This window comes from Corvus kubaryi, unplaced genomic scaffold (assembly GCF_017639235.1).
Source record: "Corvus kubaryi isolate FWS band 111438036 unplaced genomic scaffold, C.kubaryi_AGA036_p1.0 37264, whole genome shotgun sequence".
Taxonomy (NCBI): Eukaryota; Metazoa; Chordata; class Aves; order Passeriformes; family Corvidae; genus Corvus; species Corvus kubaryi.
This window is the reverse complement of record NW_024581079.1, coordinates 1,177,175-1,198,622: the sequence shown is the minus strand read 5'-3', so window position 1 is coordinate 1,198,622 and position 21,448 is coordinate 1,177,175. Positions and strand designations below refer to the sequence as shown.

Sequence of the window (21,448 nt, the reverse complement as noted above, 5' to 3'; positions counted from 1 at the left end):
GGTCTGGACACATGTGGATCTGAGCCCTCACCGGGTACGGGCAGCCTGTCCGCACAGCGGGGCGGGGGGCGGACACAGTTCCGCTGTGGGCAGGAGGGATGGGGGGAGGCGAGACCACCCCACTGTGGACAGGGACTGAGACTGGGGGGGCGGTCAGATCACCCCGCTGCAGGCAGAAGCTGAGGGGGAACCACCCCACTGCGACAGGGGTGCCTTTCCAACGCCATCCCCTGGAGCTAGGCCCTTTCATCCCCCCAGATCACCCGCCGCACGCTGTGGCACCTGGTGCGCCACCGCCTCCCTGACAGCCTGTGCACCCTGCGGATGCGGGGCATGCCTCGCTCGGGTGGCAAGCAGCGGCTCCTCTCACCGGCACTGCTGGCTGCCCTTCGGAAGCGCTGTCCCCAGCTCCATCGGCTGTGCCTGACCGAGACAGACCTCCGCCATGTCCCGTACGAGAGCATGCCCTCTTCTGTCACCACACTGGAGCTGAGCCTCTGCGACATCCCCGATGCCTGGTTCTGCGTCTCCCCTTCGGTGCCACCACCACAGGTACAACACCTCACTATCCACAGCATTCCCACCTTTTCTGACCATCATCTTCTTGGCATTTCCTCACAGAACCACTTGAAGACACTGAGCCTTTGTGGCACCTACCGCATCACTGATATGGGGATCCAAGCAGCAGCTCCACACCTGGAAGAGCTTGAACGTCTGATTCTGCGGCACTGCATCATTGGTGATGCTGCCATGGTATTCATTGGGCGCCACATGAAGCAGCTCCGCTACCTGGAAATCAGCAATGCCTACTTCCTGACAAACAGGGGGCTGGTTGCTATTGTGACACTGGAGCACCTGGAGACCCTGTGCCTTGACCTCTATGATTTGGTCTCCCTTGGTACTGTTATTGCTTTGTTGCAAGTGCTGCCTCGCCTGAACCACCTCAAATTAGGTGGAACTTGCTTTGAAGATGAACTCCTCGATAAAATTCAGGAGAATTTTCCACATTGCACCATATCTCACACTCCTTGATAGCCTGAAGTGCTATCCTTCCTTACTACACCTGAAGTGCTCCTTTTGTTTTGGTAAAGCCTGTTTTCCTGTACATAGCTGTGGGACAGAATTCCCATCGGCCTTAAAATATTACGGTTTTTCACATAAATATGTTAAAAAGCTGTCATGTAAATAAGCTTGTTAACAAGCTTTTGGTAGGATTCCCCGCTCCTTGTTTTCCATGGATCAGAGGAATAGGAAAGCTGGGAAGCACACCCAGCCCTTGGGAACCCCACTGACCAAAAACTGGCTGGGGTGATGACAAGTTTAAGCTCTGTCTTCTCCTCTTTCTCCACTGCTGAGGACCAGGCAGCAGTGTAATGAGTGCAGAATTCAAGGAGTGAAGTGAGACACCCTTCTGTCACTGAAAAAACAGACCTGGCAGCCAAAACCTCATGATTTCCAATTCCTTCTCCTTTCCTTCAAATTTGGGTCTTCAAGTCACTTGTCAGACTGGTCACGAGGATTCCTGAGCACCTGGTCCCAAGAGCCAGACATCCCGTTTGCCCCTGGGCATTGCTGGGGCTGTCGTTACCTCTGGGTTTTGCTGGTAACATCCACGTTTTCTCATCATCTGTTGTCTCCATTCACTTCCTCTTCCTCCCTCATCCCCCAATTTCATAACACCAGATAACTGCCCAAATGTTGTTATGTTGTTATTATTAATTTTTATTCTATATTTTAAAGCGAATATTGTATTTATTTTAAAAAACTTGCAAGCTTTTAACTTTAATTTGAACCCCTGTTTTTAGGGCTTGGGGTTTTTTTAACCTGCTTCGGCATCTCTCCTGCCCCTTAGGACACCCTTCCTTTTGACAAGAGCATCCTACAGGAAACGGAGCAGGACAACTAATGCCTCAGTTGAGCTTTTTCTGCCTTGTTTTCATCCCAAACGCCCCCTGCCCTCCATTCAGCTGCAGCACATGCAATAAACCTTTGGGTTTTAGACAGTCCTGGATGGCAGTGACCCTCCCTGTGGTGAAATCCTCATTGCTCTCAGGTGGCCTTTGTGCCCTGGACTCTTTTTTGTTCCTAAACCCAGTCTCAGGGTAGCTTCAGGGCTAATATCCAAAGGTAAAATGTGCTTTGGAAAGCATCCCAAGGCTGCTGACTTAGTAACTACCGCTCCGTGTTTATCCCAGGCAAGGAGATTAACACTGGTGGAATTAGCCTCATTAAAACCTCCAGCTTTATCTGTTCCAGCACTCTCTGGGATGGGGAGGGACAGTACGACAGGGAAAGGGAAAATTAAAAGCAGTAAAAATCCATCAATCAGTCAAGGCACAGTGAGATGCAGCAAGAACCTCGACGTTCTCCTGATCTTTGCACCAGGATCTTTGCAATCCTGATGGCACAACAACAGAATTTAACATCCCCACAGTCACAACATGCCAGTTTTCCATTAACTAACTGCTAAACAGGGGACAACAATTACAAGTTGATATGGTGCAAAGTGGAGTGTTTCAGGTTTGGAAGCAGGAGGGGAGCTGTAAATATTGGATGACTATGGGCAAATTAGGGGCATAAAAGACTGAAAGGTCTTTAACCAGAAGTTCTGGTTCTACTCACCGTCCCCACATACCTACTTGAAGCTCTTTGGAGGGCTGTTCTTGATCTTTGTTTCTTCTGATTTCCAAATTCAAGGGGTTTCTACTCAGTTCATCTCCATTTCATCTTTTGCTGACTTGAGTGTTTCTTCCCCCAACCCCACCTTCTAGGTATTCATATGCACATCATTACATCAAAGCCCAAATGTTTTTAAAAATACATAATAAATGTCCAACAGAGACAGCTAGACCTTCAGCAAAGCCAGGACATGGAACTGGTCTTAGCATTCTAGCAGTCCACAGCCCTCTAAGTGAATAGAAAACTCAGAGAAGCCATAACATTTGGGGTTATCAGTCATTGCAGGGAACAACCATTGATTACCAAGCTGCTGCTTTGCCTCTTCACACACCAACTTGCACACATGTACCACGATTTCATACATGTACGTATTTAATATTCAGATCCAGGTCTTTTATCAGACCCAAATCCATTTTATTTTCTCGGCCATGTGTATCTGCTCGTGCCTTCTGTGGTAATTTCCAAAGTATTTCCTATCTTCCAGACCTGCTCATTTTCACACTTGGAGTAAATCCCCTCAGAAACCAGAGAATTTGTCCCTTTTTAAATCCAAACAGATGGGGAAGAATCACAATAAAAGCACAAACTGCCTGAGGGATGACGGGGGACGGGACGAGGCGAGACCGGAGATGCAACACCGGGAACACCGGGGAGGAACGAAGAGGCACCGGCAGCCGGGGGGTGATAGGGACAGGGGGCAAGGGGCACCGAGCAGGTGACAGGGACAAGAGGCATAGAGAAGCAGGGACAAAAGGCACCGAGCAGGGAACACGGGGACAAGAGGAACCGTGGGGCGGGCGAGACTGGAGGAGACACCGGGGCTTAACGCGGGGGAACGAAGAGGCACGGGGAGGGGGTTGCTGCTAAGGAAGGGGGTTAAAGGGGGAGGTCCCGAGCCCAGCGGAGCTACCGGGGCCTGCCGGTACCTGCCGAGGCCGCGCCCCGGGCTCTGGCAGGGACGCCGGCGCGGCCCCGGAACTGAGGCGTCGCCAGGGCCGCGCCCCGGGTTTGTTGTTAGCAACGCCGCGATGGCGGAGCGGGCGCCCCTGCCCGACTCGGTGCTGGTGCAGGTCCTGGCGCTGCTGCCGCTGCGGGACCGGCTGCGAGCGGCCAGGTAGGGTCTCCCCGGGCGGGACCGGCCGCCTGCCGCTTCCCCGGCCCGGCGCTGACGGCTGCTCGCCTCCCCGCAGGGTCTGCCGGCGGTGGCAGCAGCTGGCGCAGGACCGAGCGGTCTGGACACATGTGGATCTGAGCCCTCACCGGGTACGGGGCCAAAGCCCTCTCAGCCCCCTCAGACCCCACACCCCTCTCAGCCCTCACAGCCCCATAGCGCTCTAAGCTCCCATAGCCCTCAATGCTGTCTCATTCCCCATAGCCCCCATAGTCCCCACAGCCCCCTGAACTCTCATAGCCCTCACAGGTCTCACAACCCTCACAGCCCCCACAGCTCTTCATAACCCCCATAACCCTTCACAGCCCTCACTGCACTCTAAGAGTGGCAGAATGTGACAGTACATACAGCTGAAAAGGAAAGTACATGGCACCGGCATGTTTTGACAGAAGCAGTTTTCTGGACTGCTTCTGTCTTGACGCATTTCTCTGTGCGAGAAGTAGATGGACATTTCAGACTCTGAGAGACTGAAAGTGCATGATGCTACGGAATACAGCTGAGAATGAAAGTGCAGTGCACCATGATTTTGTGTGCAGTTTTCAGGCTGCAAGAAAAGTAACTGCCGCTTGACTGTGGTGCGAATACAAGTTTGCAAACGTAAGGAAAGGTCAGAGAAGTCTTTCTATTCTGGCACATTTTCTTTGAGAGCAGCGGACTTTGGATGTCCACAAGGGATGGTCCGGAGATAACCACGGCGGACCCCCGTCTCTGTCAAGCAGCCAGCGCCGCTCAGCAGCTCCAGTAGATGGGGCTGTGTGCCTATAAACCAGCCCAAAGCGCCGCTCCCGGGGTGGACACGGCTGGTCACGGCCCTCACGCGAAACGCGTCAGGACACAAAGGCTTTGCTGACCTTCCCGTTCCACGTGCAACCTCTTATCTGCGCCACACTCACACGGCAACACGAACTCCTTCCCAATTATATGTGCTAATGTGTTTTTTCACTCTCACAGAGCCCAGCTGCAACACTGAAAACATCCAACAAAAATATAACTCACGAAAGTGCCAGGTGAGAAAGCTCTTGCTGGCTGCTACTTCAACGGCACCGAAGTATGTGCTTCAAACTGCAGCACAATCCCTGCTGTCTGCACTCTCCTTCTCAGCTCTGTGTACCATCACAATCCTTCAGTCTCACGGAGTCAGAATACAAAACTGAACCCTACCACTGATTGCTCAGACACTAAAGGTACCAGGACAAAAAGATCAACAGCTGGGCTTTTACATTCCCCCTGTAATGGTTCAACCAGCTCTAACCAATACCACTGTATACTAGGAAAATCACTTGAATTGACCAAGACCACCCTATGCGTGGATCCAAAATTATTTTCCTTGTCAGAGAAGGAAATTATGACCCCCATCTCAAAAGAAATGTGATCCTGTCTCCAAAACAGAAAACGTCTGGGAAGTGATCCCATACAAAGGTGCTAGGACACTGTTACTGGGCATTACCTCCCCTAGGCTGTACACCAAGACTCAGGATAGCTGCTTACTTTGCCCAAAATAAATGTAGAGCTAAAAATTTCAGAAGACCGCCTCTGAAATGTGGAGATGACATCCCAAATTGCAGACAGTGCAAAGCTGCTTCCACCCAAAGGTGCCAGACAAAAAGAACTGCTGATATCCCTTTCATTCCCAGGGAACCTGATAATTGGCAGCTCAAACACTAGGACTGTGTGCTTTCATTCTTGTCGAAGAGCACTCTCATCACTTTCTGAAGGTTAACTCCAAAATTTGGATACCAATACGGTAATTGCAAGTACTGGGGGATTGCTCCCACACAGAATGTGCTAGGACAGAAAGTTTCTCCTGCCTGCTGCAGCCTATCATCTGCATCTGAAACACTGAGCCTAAGTGTACCCATGTAAAAGCACTGCCACACATATTCAGGAACCCCCAGCCAAAAACTGGACACCAACTCCAATATTACATATGTCCAAGATTACTCCTGCACAAAAGGTGCACTGCACTTTCATTCTCAGCTATCTTACATAGCAGCATGCCCTTTCAGTCTCTGAGAGTCCAAAATGTCTTGCTGGAGTTTACTTCCCCACAGTACCTTATCATCTGCTCTGCAAAAACTAGGACTACATCCTTTACTTCCCAAGGAAAGGCACTCCACTTCCTGAACCCCATCCTAGAAATCTGGAGCCAACAATCACAAATTTTATATGCCTTGGTGTGGGCAAATGACTAGGGACCCTGTGGACAGGTAACTGGGCGCACAGTTAGAGGAAACTGAGTATATTAGCATTTTATCAGGAGTTGCAATGGTATGGAAATTATAGGGTAAATCACAGTTGCTGCTCCCTGGATGGAATGTGGTTGGCGTGACTTGAAACCTATTTCATGGTGACTCCACATGCACCTGCTAAGGGGATGCAATGGAGGGTGGAGCAGAGTGGACATAGTCTGGCCAGGCTCTGTGGAAATCCTTACATGATGGTACTTTACAGCTAATAAACCACATACCACCTGCCAGCCAGGGGAGGTAGAGGAACATGTCCTACAGCTGAGCCAGCAACTGTGGCAAAACTCCTCTCCTTAGATTAACATGATTCATTAAAGCCCAATAATAATGTTAACTCACCCCTCCATTCCAAAGTTATCTCTCTCCAAGGTATGACCACCCCTCACTGGGCATTATTTTTTATCTATATTATTTTTGCCCGTATCTTTAAAAGCGAAGAGAGAGAATTTTATACCAATCAGTAAGAAAGATATTCATGACTGGAGTCACTCAAGCTCCACCTAAATCCAAAGAAATAGAATATAAATAAGTCGAGAATGGCGTAAAAGTAAGGAAGACTCCATTGTAACTGCTGGGATCAGTGGATGGGCTGAACCTGTCTTCTCCCCCATAGGGACACCTATTGGGTATATATAGGATAAGAATCATACTCCATGCACATTGAATATTTTATTGGGAATTAGAGCATGTCTGTATATTCCTTCAAGTATATTTTTGCACTCAGATACTACCACTGACAATCTTCGAACCTTAACCTGTCACGATTTTATATTAATAAAGAGTGTTATTCCATAAACTGTCAGTGTGAATCCTTCCTGGGCACTGGCAGTCACTGGCAGTGGGTAACACCCTCAAATAAAGGAGAAGACCTGCTGAGGGCTCTCCCTTTTGCTGTTAGTGTGTTTCCCTAAGTCAGAAAACCACCCTCCGATCCAGTAGGACTGCTCAGTGAAGGGTACCCCTAACAGGATGCTGACAGACTGATCGGGAACAAGGGTCTTGGCTTTCCTGGGAAGCTGACAGAGAAATTAAACACTAAGGGTGAAGTAAATCTCCCCACACTAAGAGTCAAGAACGCCTCACCTTTTCACATGACACTTGGATTTTCTACACCAGAGGTGTCAGAACAGAAAGCTGAGGCTAGTCTTTACTCAGCAGCCTGTCATGTGCACCTGAAACACTAGGCCTAGCTGCTTTCCTTCCCTTTCTATGGCTCTCTTGCCTTACTTTACACACCGTGCTGCTGCCATGACTTACCTACCCCTCCCTTGCCTTGTGCTGCCTTTCCTCCCTTCCTTGGGTGAGCTTGGTGAATTTAATTGCTTTTCCTACTCTCCAGTTCTATGGGTTAGAGCTGCTGCAGTGTTACAGTGGGAATGCAAAAGCCAAGCTGTTGAGCTTTTTGTCTTGGTACCTTTAGTGTGTGAGCCATCAGTGGTGCCATTCAGGTTTGGCTCCTGACTCTGTGAGACCGAAGGATTACGATGGTACACAGAGCTGAGAAGGAAAGTGCAGACAACAGGGTATGTGCTGCAGTTTGGTGGGTGCAGCTGCAGTTCTGGCCAGCAACAACTTTCTCAGCTGGCACTTCTATGAGCTACGCTTTTGCCAGAGGTTTTCAAGTTTGTAGCTGGACTCCATGAGATAGAAAATATTTACGAGCACGGAGGAGTTCGTTTTGAGTGTGATGCAAGTAAGAATTTGTACTTGGAAAGGGAAGATCAGTGAAATATTTCTGTCCTGACACAGTTCATTTGAGAGCAGGGACGTTTTGAACTCGGATCCGCACTTCGGGTGGTTTAGAGCTAGGCAAGGTGCATTTCCTTCTTTCGCAAGTACACACCGCCATCGTGTGGCGCACTTTATGAGCGCTGACAGCGCCCAGGTAAAGGTCACGCCCCTTCTGTCCTGGCATAGTTGGTGTAGGGGTTCCGTTGTGGATCCTGGCTCTTCGACACTGAAAAAATGTGATCCAGCATAGAGCTGGGAAGGAAGACGAATTCTCTCACTGTTGGCTGTGCAGTTTATAGGCTGCAAAAGAAAAGTGAATTCCAGCACGGCCTCTTTCTTCTCTAGAACCAGTTCATTCCCATAGGAAGGAAAGAGCATAGGCCCAGTGTTTCAGGTGCTGATGAGAGGTGGCCCACAGGAGGCCAAGGCCAGCCAGACCCATCTGTCCTGGTAGCTTTCAACTGAGATTAACGCTTTGATATATTGAATTTTAGAGGTGCATTCGAAATTTCCCTCATAGGCTCCCAGATGAGAATGACAGTTCATTTCCATTGTAAGGAAAGCACATAACCCCGGTGTTTCAGGTGCACTTCCAAGGGGAGGCCAAGCCCAGCCAGACCCACCAGACCCTGGCAGCTTTTGTCTAGGAAGCAATCCAAGGACATTTGCAGTTTTAGGTGCTGGAATCCCAACTTTGGACAGGGGCACGAGGCTGAAAAGGATGGCTCTTTTCCACGGAAAGGAAAGCCTGGAGCCCCAGTGTCTCATGAGCAGCTGAGAAGTGGCCCATAGGAGGCCAAGGCCAGCCGCATCCATCAGTCCTGGCAGCTTTTGTCTGGGAGCAATTCTCAGATGTTCATAGTTTTAGCAGGCAGATTCCCACTTCTGTCACCAGGCACCTGGCCTCAAAGGACAGCTCTTTTCCACAGGAAGGAAAGCCCAGTGCTCTGGGGCAGCTGAGAGCAGCCCCCGGGAGGCCAAGGCCAGTGACACCTGTCAGTCTGGCAGCTTTTGTCTGGGAGTAATCCTTGGATGTACACAATTTTGGGAGGCAGAATTCCAATTTCAGCCATGGAGGCCTGGCCACAAGGGACAGATCTTTTCCACAGGAAGGACAGCCCAGTGTCCGAATGTCTCAGGGCAGCTGAGAGGCATTCCCATGGCCCTGCCTGTTGATCCTGGGAGGCTGACCCCCACCCCCATCACTCTTGGCCCTGCCTATCAATCACTCTGAGTGGATGACTCCACATCTCAATTACTCTTAGTACCACCTCTCAATCCATCTCCTGGGCTGATCCCACCTGTCAATCACTTTTATTCCAGCCTGTCAGTCACTGACAGGCTTATTCTACCTGTCGATCATTCCTGTCCGATCAATGCCCTCACAGAGATCCCATACCCCCTCAGAGTCCTCACAGATCCCCCATTAGCCCTCACAGCCCCCATAGCACTCCAAGCCCCTTTAGCCATCACAGCCACCACAGCCCTCACAGCCCCCAGAGCCTTCTCAGTCCTCACAGACCCCACTGCCCTCACAGACCAGATAGCTCTAAAAGGCCCCATAGCCCTCACAGTCACCTCAGACCTCATGGCCCCCATAGCACTTACAGACCACAATGCCCAGAGCACCTCTAGCCCTCCGAGACCCCAGGGCCCCAACACTTATCTCAGCCCTCCCACCCCATCTATCTGTCAGAGCCCCTGGAAACCTCACAGACCCCATAAACCCTCAGTGGCCTCACAGCCCCCAAAGCCCTAAGAGTACTCAAAGACCCCACAGATCCCATAGCCTTTCAGGCCCCTATAGCACTCAGAGCCCACAGAACCCCAACAGCCATCTAGGTCCCACTGCCCCCAAAGCCTCCATAGCCCTCACAGCCCTGAAGGGCATGACAGACCCCACAGCCCTCCAAGCCCCACAGGCGCCCAGACGGCCCTCACAGACCCCACAGCTCTCACAAACTCACGAGCCCTCAGAGCCCATAACTACCACAGAGCTCACACCCCCCACAGCCCTCACTGACACTACAGCCCTCAGAGACATCATACATTACAGACCCCTCTCAGCCCCTAGAGTTCTCACAGCCCCCACAGCCAGCTCCACCCTTACAGACACCACTGACCTCACAGACCCCATAGCCCTCATATTGCTCAAAGCCCAATAGCCAACACCGCCACCACAGAACTCATAGCCCCTATAGCACTCAGACCACACAGCCCCATAGGCCTTCAAAAAAGCCCTGAGAGCCCTAAGAGCCCACAGAGATGCTATACCCCTCCAAGACCTCATAGCTCTCACAGCCCTCTCAGCTCTAACATGTTGGTGATGAGATCAAATGAAAAGAAAAAATCTAAATGTAAAGAAAAAATCTGAGTGTCGGTGATGAAAGCACACTGATACAATGTTGTAGTTTCTGAGCTCCACAGGCGTTGTTTTTCTTCTTCCTTTTTTCCCTTTCTCATGTGAGCTCCTTTTTATTAGTCCATTACAGAAAAACAAACGCGCTCTAATTGGACCCCAGAATCTCTGCTAATTTTGTAACACAAAACATGTCTCAAGCATTCCATTCACATGACTGTCTTCAGCCACAGTAAGTTGCACACATGGTGGGTTTCCACTGAAGTAATTTCTCACAGCATCCCCAGCAAACACGCAGACTGGCAGAGCCTTTAGGGTCAACATTCTCTTGTTCTAATCTCGGTTAAGATGCCAGGCATTCCACACTAACAGATCTCACAGCCAGGAGAGCCCTCAGACACCACAGAGCCATCTCAGTCCTCACTGAGGACCCTACAGGCTCCACAACTGCCCTCACAATCCTCAAACCCCTCACAGCTCTCACAGCCACCAGAGCCCTCATAAGACCTCACAGCTTCCATAGCCCTCGTAGCCCTCTCAGCTCACACAGACCCCATAGCCAGGCGAGCCCTTAGAGATGCCATAGCTCTCACAGACCCAATAACCCTGCACAGACCACAAAGCCCTCAGAGCACTGGAAGATTTCACAGCCCCCATAGCTGTCTAAGCCCCTTTAGCTGTCTAAGCCCTTTTAGCTGTCAAAGACCTCACAAACTCCATTACCCTCCAAGCCCCTGCAGCCCTCACAGCCACCAGAGCCCACACAGCCTTCACAGACCCCACAGCCCTCTGAGTCACCACAGACCTCATGGCCCTCATAGCACCCACAGCCCCTGTATCCCTCACAGGCCTCTCAGCTCTAACAGACCCCACAGCTATGAAAGCCCTCACAGCCCCTACAGCTCTTCAAGCCCCCAAACACCTCAGAGCCTTCACAGCCCCCACAGACTTCAAAGCCTCTGCAGCTCTCAGAGCCCCCCAGCCCTAAGAGCCTTCATAGCCCTCTCAGCCATCACAGCACACACAGGCTGCTTAAGCTGCTTTAGCCCCCCGACCCCCTCAGCCCCAGTATCACTCTAAGCCCCCACAGCCCCATAGCCCTCAGAGCCCCCAAAGACCTCAGAGACCCCTCAGGCCAGTCATCCCTCACAGCCTCCATCGACCTCAAAGCCCTCATAGTCCTCTAGCCCTCACAGAGCCCATAGCCCTTCACAGCCGACACAGCCCTCAGGGACCCCGTAGCCCTAGACATCCCACATAGCCCTCACAGCCCCATATCACGCACAGCCCTCATACCGCAGAGCCCTCGCAGTCTCCACAGTTTTCCCAGCCGCCACAGCCCTCAAATATCTCCTTGCCCCCACAGCCCTCTCAGTTCTCCCAGACCTCACAGCCCTCACAAGCCCCGCAGGATGCTCCCCGCACAGCCCCACCCCTCCTCAGCTGTCACAACCCTCACGATCCCCGCGCACGCGCCTGCGCCTCACGATCCCCCGCGCATGCGCACCCCCCTACGCCCGGCCTGTGGCCGCCTGTTCGGCCGTGCCCCGGATGTGGCTTCTGCCCGAGAAAATGGCGGCGCAGGGGTGGGCGGAGGCAGTGTGGTAGCGCCCGGTGCCGGTGCCATCCCCGCCATGGCGGACCTGGGCCGGCAACTGCACGAGTACCTCGCGCAGTCCAAGGCTGCTACTGCTACCGGCCCCAGCGCGGTCCCCGCACCGCCGGCCGCCGGCGGCTCGCAGGAGGAGGCGGGGGACCGCGGCGGGCTGCGGGCCTGGCTGGGAGCGCTGAACCCGTTCCCGTCGGGCACTCCCCCGGGCGCTCCGGTGTGGCCTTGGGCGGGAGAGGAGGACCCGTGGCTGTTTGGGCTGTCGCGCTGGCAGCGGCTGGCGGGCAGTGGGCTGTGCGTGCTTCTGGCCGCGCTGTGCTTCGGGCTGGCTGGGCTGTGCGTGCCGCTGCTGCTGCTGCGCGCCCGCAAGTTCGCGCTGCTCTGGTCACTCGGCTCGCTCTGTGCGCTGGGCGCTGCCGCGCTCCTGCGCGGGCCCGCCCGGCTGCTGCGGGAGCCCGGCCGCGGCGCGCTGCTGTACCTCGGGGCGCTCTTCGGGACGCTGTACGCCGCGCTGGCGCTGCGCAGCACCGCGCTGACGGCGCTGGGCGCCGCCGCGCAGCTCGGCATCGCCGCCGCCGCACTCCTGGCCGCGCTGCCCGGCGGTGCCGCCGGCCTGCGCCGCCTGGCCGGGCTGCTCAGCGCCGCGGTGTGCGGCCGAGGCAAGACACTACCCCTGTGAGACCGGCCTGGGCTCCGCGGTGAGCCTGGCTCTGCGGCCGCACCGGGGGAGGACCGGCCGCGTCCCCGGGGGAGTCCCTCGCACACGGACTGAGAGCCTCGCGCTGTAGCCAGCCGACTCCGAGACGGGGGACGCCGCTTCTCTTCGCTTCCTCCGCGGCCCGTCGCGTTTTTCTCGCCAGTGCTCGAGCAGCAGCAGCAGCAGCAGCAGCAGCGGCCGGGCAGCGCGGAGCGGCCGCGGTGACTCCGAGCTGAACGTGGCCGTGTGCGGGTGTCAGCCTGCCGAGCCGCCCCCGAGCTCGTTATTTGCCTTGCCGCACTGTCGGCTCCATTGCCGTGCTGTCGCATCGCTCCACCTCTGGGAGGGAGCTGGCAGCATCCTACTCGCTACCTCCAGGATGGGACCATGTGGCTGCTGCAGCAGCTGCTTCAGACCGTGAGATCGGAGCCGATGCGGTGTAATTATGGACTCGGCCGTTACGGAGGAGCAGCTGAGGTGCGCAAGGCTGACGGATGCTGAAACACGAAGATGATTTAGCAAAATGTGATCGAGTCTGGGGGAGAACATTCAAAAATTAACTGGTATTACCTCATTTTTGTGCTGACCCCTACACTATGAACACACACTGGTTTTGCTGTCACCTCAAACCAGTGGTGAATATGAAGACTGTGGCCACTGACCTGCATTTCTCTCTAAAAAGCAGCTTTAAAATAACCATCCAGTAAGTGAAACAAACTTTCCTGGGGCTGTGGGTCACAAACACTGCCCATAATTATAAGGGGAGGGGGTGTTCCTGCATGATGATGAGAGGATGCAAGGTGCTAATGTTAGTTAAGAGCATTGGCATTGGCAGGTACTGCTGCCTTACAGCTGCTGTAAGGGACCAAATCCTCGGGCTTTAAAAGGGTAGCTTCAGCTCTTAGAACCTTACTTTTGTGTATACATATTGCTCTCTGAACTTGGGCAGGAGTTGCTTACTTGTCACAGCCTGACCTTCAAAAATAGATTTGCAAGTAACTGGAGCTCTGCTTCAGTGCAGAAGCTGAGCTGCCTTACGAGGGTGCTGAATTCAGGCTGACAGAGCTGGGTGCTCCAGTTTGGGCCATGTGCTGGACTGCTGCAAGGAAATGGGACAATAGGGCCTCACCTGCACAGAGCCCCAAGTGAGTATCTCACTGAGCATTTGTGCCTCATGGAGAAAATAAAGCCACTGCAATACTTACCTGTTATAACTATTTAGTTTTAACATATTCACCAAATACTTTTCTGAATGAAACCGAAATTGTTAAAGGGGGTACTTTAAGTGTACATAGATTGCTTTAATAAAACTATTTGTGTCCACTTGTCAGTATAGATATTTCACTAATGGTCACGTTTTTCCATTAAGAATGTAGGTCAGAGCTATCAGAATAGCATTAAATTAGCTCTCTTCTTTTTACAATTTGTAAGTTACAGTATTTAAAATTAATTTTATTCATAACAGCAGAATAAAATTAAATCTGAGACAGCCTCTAAACTGACAGGTAGAGCATAAGACCCTATGTGCAGCACTGGTAAAAGAACATGACCTGAGGAATACAGAAGTATATTCCCATTAAATAATTGTGCTCATTTGCCAGCAATAGTGGGTATCATGGTATCACAGACCGGGAAGCTGCTTCTGTCTCTTCTGCTATGCTGTTACCTTCTAAGATTATCAGATCTTCTTAGGACTTTTTGAGCATATGATTGTGAAATACTTCAAAACTCCATTTAAAAAGCTGTCCCTTGAAGAATATTACTTAACACCAAGTACCATAATAGTTTAAGGAATTAACCAATCATCAGAGGAAATACAAGTTGTCTAGATAAAGTTGCGTTTTCTCTTGCTAGGTACACTCAACTTGTTTTGGTAGCGGACTGTGGTTTAATTAAAGCCTAAAGCTCATCCTCTAACTCATATATTCTAAGTATTAGACCTCTTTTAGCCCCTTAAACATATATAGGGCTTGCTAAAAAAAAAAGAGGGCAAGCTTTCCTCTTTGCCAATGATTAAATCATTAGTATTTATCATGAAAACTTCAGGACAAATCCTAACTCCCAGGCATACACCCAAAGTCCCTCAGATAGAGCTAAAGAGCATTGTTTTCTCAAGGGAGAAAAGTGTGTCATACCAGATGCATCTCAGCTGTTTCTAGTTAATTCCTTTAAGACCATTCTGTCTCTCTGGAGCCCCATGGCAAGGATTTTATAGGCTAATGATCTGTTACAATTTTCAAATTAAAAACTAAGTAACAAACTGTACTTGTGACTGACTGAACCAAGAGAAAAATTTAAGCATCTGTGCTTTGATGTCTTTAAGTAAGATGGGACATCAGGACTTGACCCAGTCTTTGAGCCAGTCTTTGGTAAACCTGACTGTGTGAGAAGATTCAACAGCTGCCATGTGTTCCTGGGTTGCAGGAGCCTCTAGAACTACATCGTCTCGTCCTGATTATAACCTGAAATTCAAGGCAGGAGAGAGGGAAGCCTGGTAGTCATTTTTCATTATACATTATATGCTCTACTTTTAATACAGGACCTTCCTGAGAGGTATCTGTAGAAAAGGTACTTACGTGATAAGATTTTCACTGAGGCTTTAGGTATTAAAGGAGCCTTTTGGTAACATAGTGGCTGGAGGTGAATAATATGAATGATTTATGGGGAAAACAAACTCATGGTTCGTAAGCAGCTTTATTATGAAATGTGGGAAATGGGAATAACCCCTCCTCCTCATTTCCCTCCTTTAGTAAAACCAGGTAACAATATCCTAAAGAAAAAGACACTTAAAAAAATGTTATTATGGAAGCAATGAATTGCACTTCAGCAATTAATGCACCAGACTCTGCTGAACACCCATAGCTTTAAACAATGTGTCACACAGCTGCTGTAAAACATACCAATCAAGCTGCTGAACTTTCCTCCTCAATTTCTATAAACAGATGCTGTTTTGAACAAAAATCCGGGACTCGCCTAGGTGAAGTGTAGAACAATATTTGCCGTGATGTCTGTCTTGTGATCCAGGTTATGCAACTCACACTATGTCTTTGACAACTTGTTCTAAAAGCTGTTCCACTTTTTCTGTTTCAGGATGGCAGACTAGCAAGCAGCGGTGATTGCCTGCATTTCGGAATTTTAACGTCAGCACCATTGTATTTGGTAGACAGCTGTGGCCAAAGGTGAAAATGAAACTTCTCTATACATGATAAACCAAAACTAGGAATCGCCTCTCAGTATTTTAAATGGCTGAGATTTCAGGAGGTAGTAGTGTTGCTCCATCTGAAATGCAACTTTGCCTAAATACAACCCTCTATAGTAATAGGTGAGTAAAGAATCACACACTGTTGATTTTTTGTTAATTTTTGCGCAAATTACATTCTGTATTCATACAAAACCAACGTAACTCTTTGACAAACTGTACATATAGAAACAAGTTTCTGTCTGGAGGTGAACTGAAATCTGTGGAGATGCTCCATGTTCCACAATACTTAAAAAGAAATTCCAGCTCTTGACAAAACAAGAAAGTGAGGGAAATGGGAGGGGAAAGAACAAAACAAAGCTAGCTACAATACTGCAGCTAGAGGCAAATGACTGATTTAGGAAAAGAAAGACCCTTGTTAGGAACTAATGCACATTCAGTTATCCCAGTTAAGAATCCAGGTTCGTGGCATTGCAGGTGACTGAGTCCAAAGTAGCAGTCTATTTAAATATTGTCCCACAAGGACTGGGCATGACCCAGTCAAAGCCTCTTCTATCGGCCTCTTCCACCCCGAGATCCTCCTCTCCGTGACTGGCCAGAGTTCATGTTATTTCCTCTTCCCCAATTACTGCCGCTCCTTCCTCCTCGAGAGGGGTTATTGACTCCCCCGGGGCCTCCGCCAAAGGCTTCATCCCTGTGGAATCCATCGTGGTGGTCTCCATCCAGAGAACTGGACCTCCCAGATTTTGGCGCTCTCTGTGAAGGTCCTGAATTTCCTCGTCCTACAAAGGAAGCACAACCAGTTACTGGTGTCAGTCTGAGCCGTGTCCCTTCTCAGACACGCCGTGTATTGAGCTGGTTCTGCTGTGGTGTTACCATTCACAAACCACCTGTAGCTGAGACCTGCAATTTTATACCTCCTCCCTCAATACAATTTTCTTACACAGATTTAGTGTCTCCATTACAGTTCAGAAGATAGACAACAATCAAGCAATTCCTTGGGAATTAAAGGAGCTTACAATTGATACCGTCAGCAGTCACTGGACTGAAATCAGAATAGTGATAGCTTGTTCTCCACACTGCCAGTTCTTGTCCTTTAAGAGCCACTATCTGTGGTTCTCTCTGTTTTTATTGCATAATACTTTTTTTTAATCCTAAACAACAACATTGCACTGTTGACAGATTGATACAGTTGAGGCTGATGGTGAAGATCATGAGTAACATTACTGTTTCATTCCATTTTTTGCTAAAAATAATGGAAAAATGCTTTATTTTACTACTAACCAGGAACAAAAACTACTCAAGCTCTTACTGCCAGGAATAGAATTTCCTAATTCTCACATACCTTTTTGGTTTTGATATGTAAAAGAACATTAAAAAAACCCAACCCAATTCATTAGCCTAAAATGAGAAGCAGTATTTTGAAAAAACAAAATCAGTGGTAACCTTGTTTTATGGACACATACTACAGCTAAATTCAGATATTTTTGCTGCACTTTAGCAAGAATGATTTTTGTTGACTTTGGTTGGTTCCATGTAAAACAGTCACCAAATTGTTTCACAGAAACATTAATGAAGTTTTAATCTTCGAATGACTTTACCAATACAACTGAAGGTGACATAGCCCACATATGAAAAAGTATTGTTCATTGTTTGTTTATCAGGCTTTCTGCCATCATTCTAAACTTTGTTTAGCACATGATGAGTTAATTACCACACTTCTTGTGCCTGGACAACCATTGTTTTGACTTCAATAAAGAATCTGAGAGAGTTATCACAATCATTACTGAAGCTGGAAAAGGAATCCTTACAGATTTGATAGATGCTGGCTAAATTGAGAAATACAGCAGATGGATATGGAAGAAAAAATACTGGTAGAGAAGTTTATCAGCAGAGTTTTATTCAAAACATCAGTGAAGGAATGATAAAACCTGCTGTTAATGCTACACTGGGAACAGAGTCCACACAGAGGAGGAGTGACACAGAGTTAAAACTGAATGAGCTTCAGAACAATGGTAAGGGAAGTGGGATGGGATTCAGTGGCATCAGAGACAAAGCTGTGCAGTCTAACTGCAGGCTGCCAGCTCAGCATCTGGAAGCAAATGAGAAGGACCTTTGTCACTGGTCACTACCTGACAGTGGGTAGTCAATGTGAGGACATTAAAGAAAGACAATATTTACAAAAGAGAACAGAAGTCCTGAGATTTGTAAGAAATAGGATCAAGAACTGGTGTGACACTAGTAGGACGGTGGAAGTGCCATACCCAGCAAAAGGCTCTGAACCAGCTACTGACTCCAAAAGAATGTGTTTTGTGGGTTACAGTAGCATGTGACCACTTAGAGGAAACTGTAACACCCGGAACTATTGGGAAAGAATGGAGAAAGTGGAACAAATCCAAGAGAACTGTAGAAATCCATGGTTACACCATATCTTAAATAGTGTGTGCAATTCCTAGTTACCTCATTTAATTTAGGAAAGGATAATTTAAAACTCAAAATAGCACATACAGAGTAACAAGGATAGTGAAAGATACAACTTCTAGAAAGAATAAATAGATCAGAGCTCTGACTTGGAGAAGAGCTGGTTCAGGCTGGAAGTGGTGGAGTTCAGTGCAATCAGAGTGGCATTCAGAAATAACAGGAACCAACATTCAATTTAATTACAACACAAGACATCAAGTTAAATTAGTGAACGATAAGCATAAATCAAGAGAAAAACTTTTTCCCTCCTTGTTTTTTAAAGCATAGTCTACTGCAATTAAGTTTTAGAGGTCTGTCCATGGATGTTGTGTATATCAGAAGTCTATATGAGTCTTAAAGCAATTAGAAAAGTACACAAAAGGTAACTAAAAAGCCATTAAATATAAAAATAATATTTTAGCAAGGTCCAAAACTACAGATCTTCATAGGTTTAGAGAACTCTTCAGAGACATATCACTACACAGGATCAATGTTCTTCTATTTGAGTTAAAGGATAACATCACAAGCATGAATATTAACAAGTAACTATTCTGAAAATGAGAAAAAAAATGGTCTTAATGAGTTTTCCAGCTGGAGTAACAGGGAAGCAAAAACTAACTGCTTTTGAACAGGTCAGTAAAGAAGGGGATTCTGTTACACTGGAGACAAGATTTGGATTTGGTGTTCAAAAATCCCTCTGTTCTTATGTTCCTGTAAGACTGGTCTTTAACTTCCCAGCTGGTAAAACCAGCTCAGCTTTAGCCCTTCTGAACAGAGAAGTTCTGGATAAACCTAATGCTGAAAACACATGCCAGTGTTACTTAAGGGTTTCAATCAAAGGGGCTTTTTACCTTTGCCCCTCTCCTCTGGAGGTCCACCTGGAGCATCCATGTCTCTGTGGTCAGAGGTTCCCGGTCCATCGTGCCAGGGACGTTTCCGTGGTGGCAGTGAGGCCATGTCCATGCCCTGGAGTGAAGAAGAACGTTCTCTGTTGGCTGGAGAGTGCCCATCGTGAGGAGGGTGATCTGGACGAGGACCTGTGCATGAAAACAAAGGATAAGTAATGTTCATTGGATCATTATTCCTCATTTTTGGAGGCAGCCACATAAATTTACAAACTGCCCACACTATTTGGCACCCATTTTGAAGTTAAAATTATGTAAAGCTTCTCCTCTGTCCCATTTTTTAGTAAAAAAGCTAAAGGTAAAACAGATTTTAAAGACGATGGGAAAGAAAAGTGTGGCAGATGTAAAGTGTTCTTTTCAGTATAAAATACTTTCATGTATTTTTGGGACAATCACATCTTCATTTTTTCATGTGTTGTTTGTGCTTTTTTTTCCATTCTACAGCTCTGTCTTGCCCCATATGGGGTTGCCTCTAGTAACACAAATGCTGATATAAGCTGTCAGACATCACAGCTGAAAAGATACCAACCAAGAGAAGGATTACTGTTGGCATTAATATACTTCTTAAAAAAAACCCCCATGACATGTGATTCAGTCATCCAGAGGTGACAACTGCCCGGGCAGTTCAGGACTATACAAGAACGCAACTGAAGATCAAGGCTTTGAGGCCACAATCCCTTTTGTTCAGTAGGACAGTTGTATTTAGAGCCAGGTAAATTCTGTATAGTTCTTTTTTCCTAAATTTAAAAGACCATAGAACTGCATTTGGCTTTTCTCCTGGTAAAATACTGGTAACAAACATATGAGGTACGGGAAAAAGACATGATTTTTAAAGTATTTTTTTAAGTGATTCTGTTGTAGAAGTCTACAAACCTCACCAAAGGTTTTACCTGGTTCTCTGTTTCCATCCCAGGATTCTGGTTTCCGCCCTCCTTCAAAGCGTGGAAATTCATCTGGAGTAGGAAGCAAACCCTTCCGAGCTCCTGAGCAGTAAGAGAAGCAGGGAACAGGAGTGAGAAGAGACATTGTATTCATGAAAATAATGTCATCTGCCCAAGAAATGCCTTTCCTTCCTCATCCTTGCATTTCTGTGTGGAAGACCGGTCCCCTCACCTCTTAGAGCACCTCGACCTCGCCCCCGAGCACCATGGTCCCTTCCTCTGGAGTTTTCATCTGGAGAGTCAAAAGCATCATCTGGCCCAAAATCTTCAGGGCCAGGAAAGCCATCTCTGCCCCTGGGTCCCCGGCCCTCGTGTCTCGAGGGTCCTCCTCTTCGGAAGCTACAAGAAAGAACATGATACAAATGTGGTTTTTAGGCATAATTGAGTCAGTTTCAGTTTAATTATCAACTAATTTCTGAACTGTTCCACTTAATGCTGCAGCACATACAGTTACTAGAACAGGATTTGTAGGTGGGAAAGTGCTCATTTCTGCCTTTGAGCACTTTGATAGTAAGCTTTGTAATTTTCCTTTCGTATTTCCTTCCACTGATTATGTTGGCTTTTCATACAAGAAAAAGATTGTTAAACATACTGCATTCATTTAATGAAAAGGTGGGAAAAACAATTGATGAGTGATGATAGATATAAGGTGAGGTAAGGCAAGGAAAAATATAAGTGAATTCCCCTTAACTCTGATGGTCTTACATTCCCCTTCTCTTTTTTTCCATTCCATTTCCATGATAAAACAAACTGAAAACATAGAAGCAATGAGAGTCATGGCTATAACAAAACATTACAGGATCTCATTCCTATTAATTCTATGATTCTTTTGCCAGACAATTCTCCTTTTCATTCCATTCTTCAAAGTTTACAGTTTTAGCAAATGCATTTAGATTGCCTTTGGATCTGTAGGCACAGTGATGGCTGAACAGTGCACAGTGGCATTCTGCAACCTGAAGAGCAGTAATGAATTTTGTGTTGCAAAATGTAATTATGACACTGAAGTTGATAATTGCTGTCTAGTAAGTACCAATGGCATCTCCAGGAATTTGGTACGATTGGCTTCTGCACTGCATCTTAACTGAGTACAGCTCCTCCAGCGCCGCACTGGGGGACTTGGACAGCTCTTCAAAGAGGAGAATGGCTCTTCCTGAGCTGTCAGTGCCACGTCAGGTAAGCCTGCAGCTGGCTGTGTGAATAACTAGTAGTTTTGTTCCTGCCATAAGCACTTTAAACACCTGGAGCGTTTGCCAAGCACAGCCCTGCTCTGTGAGGACTGCGCTCCAAAGGACGCTTGTCTCAGTCACAGCCCAGCTGAGGTGTTCAGGTGGTGCAGGCACATGGTGCCGAGTCCCCACCATGCCACCCCACGCTACTCTGCCCACCCTCAGTGCCAGCACACAGTGTGGAGCACTCCTTGCCCAGTCACAGATGCCTCCCACCTCCCCGCT

The 21,448-nt window shown here is 48.4% G+C and overlaps 3 protein-coding genes across 7 annotated transcripts in view; 2 read left to right on the top strand and 1 right to left on the bottom strand.

The window, feature by feature from the left end:
* Positions 1 to 2,799, top strand: FBXL12 (F-box and leucine rich repeat protein 12). Its single transcript, XM_042024537.1, has 2 exons — positions 1 to 34; positions 259 to 2,799. The coding sequence occupies exon 2, from the start codon at positions 325 to 327 to the stop codon at positions 1,030 to 1,032; it is 708 nt and encodes a 235-aa protein (XP_041880471.1). The 5' UTR covers positions 1 to 34; positions 259 to 324; the 3' UTR covers positions 1,033 to 2,799.
* Positions 2,800 to 11,698: 8,899 nt separating this feature from the next.
* Positions 11,699 to 20,758, top strand: SFT2D3 (SFT2 domain containing 3). Of its 4 annotated transcripts, none has more exons than XR_006015469.1 (4): positions 11,699 to 13,195; positions 15,583 to 15,814; positions 19,024 to 19,768; positions 19,970 to 20,758. XR_006015469.1 is itself a non-coding variant. In XM_042024536.1 (1 exon), the coding sequence occupies exon 1, from the start codon at positions 11,821 to 11,823 to the stop codon at positions 12,472 to 12,474; it is 654 nt and encodes a 217-aa protein (XP_041880470.1). In that variant the 5' UTR covers positions 11,699 to 11,820; the 3' UTR covers positions 12,475 to 13,827. The 4 variants fall into 4 exon arrangements, 1 of the variants encoding a protein (XP_041880470.1); XR_006015468.1 differs by having other exon boundaries at positions 11,699 to 13,637; XR_006015467.1 differs by lacking the exons at positions 15,583 to 15,814; positions 19,024 to 19,768; positions 19,970 to 20,758 and adding an exon at positions 13,509 to 13,827.
* The window catches only part of WDR33 (WD repeat domain 33), a 69,710-nt gene continuing 63,429 nt past the window's right edge, over positions 15,168 to 21,448 (bottom strand). For both annotated transcript variants that reach the window (XM_042024528.1, XM_042024529.1), the window contains exons 20-23: positions 20,170 to 20,336; positions 19,947 to 20,039; positions 19,003 to 19,188; positions 15,168 to 16,473 (exon numbers count right to left, since the gene is read on the bottom strand). In XM_042024528.1, the coding sequence (XP_041880462.1) occupies positions 16,244 to 16,473; positions 19,003 to 19,188; positions 19,947 to 20,039; positions 20,170 to 20,336 (676 nt within the window). In that variant the 3' untranslated portion in view covers positions 15,168 to 16,243. The remainder of the gene's footprint in view (positions 16,474 to 19,002; positions 19,189 to 19,946; positions 20,040 to 20,169; positions 20,337 to 21,448) is intronic.